Source organism: Cotesia glomerata, linkage group LG2 (genome assembly GCF_020080835.1).
Source record: "Cotesia glomerata isolate CgM1 linkage group LG2, MPM_Cglom_v2.3, whole genome shotgun sequence".
Lineage (NCBI taxonomy): Eukaryota > Metazoa > Arthropoda > Insecta > Hymenoptera > Braconidae > Cotesia > Cotesia glomerata.
Window position 1 is genome coordinate 13,948,283 of NC_058159.1, and position 2,442 is coordinate 13,950,724.

At 34.0% G+C, this 2,442-nt stretch overlaps 1 protein-coding gene across 1 annotated transcript; it reads left to right on the plus strand.

Moving 5' to 3' along the window:
* Positions 1-272: 272 nt before the first annotated feature.
* Positions 273-1,950, plus strand: LOC123260041 (the record flags this gene model as incomplete). The annotated part of the gene is given in 1 exon segment (XM_044720971.1): positions 273-1,950. A coding segment is annotated over 1 exon segment (1,271 nt), but the record flags the coding sequence as incomplete, so codon positions are not given.
* Between the last annotated feature and the right edge of the window lie 492 nt (positions 1,951-2,442).

Sequence of the window (2,442 nt, forward strand, 5' to 3'; positions counted from 1 at the left end):
ATACAGTTAGTTGTGTCTTTGTTTGGCACATACTTTACTGGACACTGGCGCTTTCTCTCTAACAAATAAAGAGACGTTATTTTTAATTAATAATTAATTATCTATGCGGTTAATTGAAAAATGGCTAAGGAATTTTTGTCTCAGAATTATTTTTTTCATCAGATGCTACAATGGCGTCCGTGACTTTTGGGACACCCTGTATATATATATATATATATATTCCCCTGTAGCATTCAGATTTTATTATTAAGTAATTATTTGATTTTGATTTCAGCAATCACTTGGATATCGGCCTCTTACAGGATCTTATTCATTATCACACTCTCAAAATGTTGCGACGAAAAATAGCAGACCAATACATAGTGATGTCCATTATGATGTTCGTAACAATAAAGAAAGCTATACTGATCAGGAATATCAACGTGAATTATCATACGTTCTACCAAACTATCCATTTGGAATATCAGACTTTTCTCAAGATAATGTTAAAGTTCACTCTTCAAGTTACGAGTCTCCGACCATGTTCCATAACATCAAGAATTTTGAATATGCTACACTAGTAGATAATTCGAACTTAGAAAAATTAGAAAAAAAAGTAGATCCGCTACCTATAAAGTATGAACAAGATACTAATGGAATTTTTGTTCGAAGCAAATCAGATCACTCTAGAGTTTTTGATCTTGGTGATTTAAGGAGTCAGAAATCATTGAATAAATTGTATTATCGCAACCCAGAGTTCCAACAATATCATGTGGAATTAACTAATCAGAAACAACCGAAAACTAATGCCTTTGAAACCGTGCAAAATAATAAACCTGTGCAGCTAAATAATTTACACTCAGTATCGCATGTATCTCCATCCAAGTATATAAGTTCCAATACAAAACCAAAAAATATTGAGAGCCATAATTATAGTCAGAGCTCTGCACAGGCACAAGCAGAAGCTCAAGCTTTAGAATTCCAAAAAATATCTCATTCTGCTCATCTTGAACATCAACGGGCAGCACTCCACCAGATTCGTTTAGGAATAGATAGACATAATCAACAAACTGCTCTTGAACAAATTAATCAAGGTCATTTAAGTGATGCTGGCAAGAAATTTGTTGAAAAAAACTTCCAAGTTTCAGACCCTGAGCTGATCCAACAAGCACAGTTCACAAAGCGCATATCAGAGCAAGTTGCGGAAACTCGCCAAAATCAAGAAGCTAGTGAGTATAAAGCTCATTCAGATGCGATAATTGCACTTCAGAAACAACAAGCTGCTCATCTGAAAGCTCAGGAAGATGCACATATTTTTGCTCTGAACTTCGAACAGAATCAAGTAAACGCACAAGCTAAAGCACAGGCTCTTGCCAATGCTCAAGCGGTGATATTGTATAAAGCTCATCGTGCTGCACATGCCAAAGCTCAAAATGAAGCAAAACTTGTTGCGCAGGCGCGAGCTAGTGCTAGATATCATGATCCTGAACATACTCCTGTAATTCAATATTTATTACCACAAATGCAATCTCTTCCTGATTTGAGTAGCCAGTTGTCCCAATGAACTATGATGTAGCAATGCAAATTAAGATAATTGATCGAAGAAACCGAAAAATCCAAATCCAAGTTGGATTGTTACTCTAAACAATACCATATACAATGTAACATTTTAATATATCGATTCATAAATATAAATACGATAAGAAGTACTAGTATCATTCACAAAGGTCAATCATATTTTAATTAAAACCAAAGCCTATTTTGAAACTTAACAAAAATTCCCAAGTCATAACTGAAGTTGTATTTCATCTATAAATAAGGAAAATTACTGTCAACAAAGCGACATCTAAATTTTGAATAATTAAAACGGTTCAAGCCATTGAGCTCAATTAAAAATTATCTTCGGACTGGGCTTCACTGCGAATTGTAAAGTTTAGAAGTGAATAAAGATTGTAATTTTTATAATTTCTATAATTTTCGTACAATGTTTATGTAGCCCTACACTTGACAGACAAATTTTTGAGCATTGCACACGTTTCATGATGAAATCCAGGCACATTAGAATTGGCAAGGTCAGTTGGTGCGTTTTGATAATCCAAATTGTTTTAAATTAATTGAAGGTGACTTTTCTTACCTTCTTAAAAAATTAGTAAAACGGTTCACCCTAAAGGCCATCCCTGCAACTTCCCGCTAATTCCATACCTGGTCGTTTAAAATTGTACTTATGACGTTTTTGAGATTTTTGAGCTCAAAATATAATTTATGTGATATTTTGAGCTCGCTGAGCTCAAAGAGATAGTATTTCTATACATTTAAGCTCTTCGAAGTTTCATAGAACACTACTTTTGGAATTTTCAAACCGCAATTACTTTTGAATGGATCAACCGATTTTCACGCAGTTGGCGGCATTAGACGCAGTTTTATTAGTCTCATGAAAAATTTTTAGGTTTCAATTAATCGAAG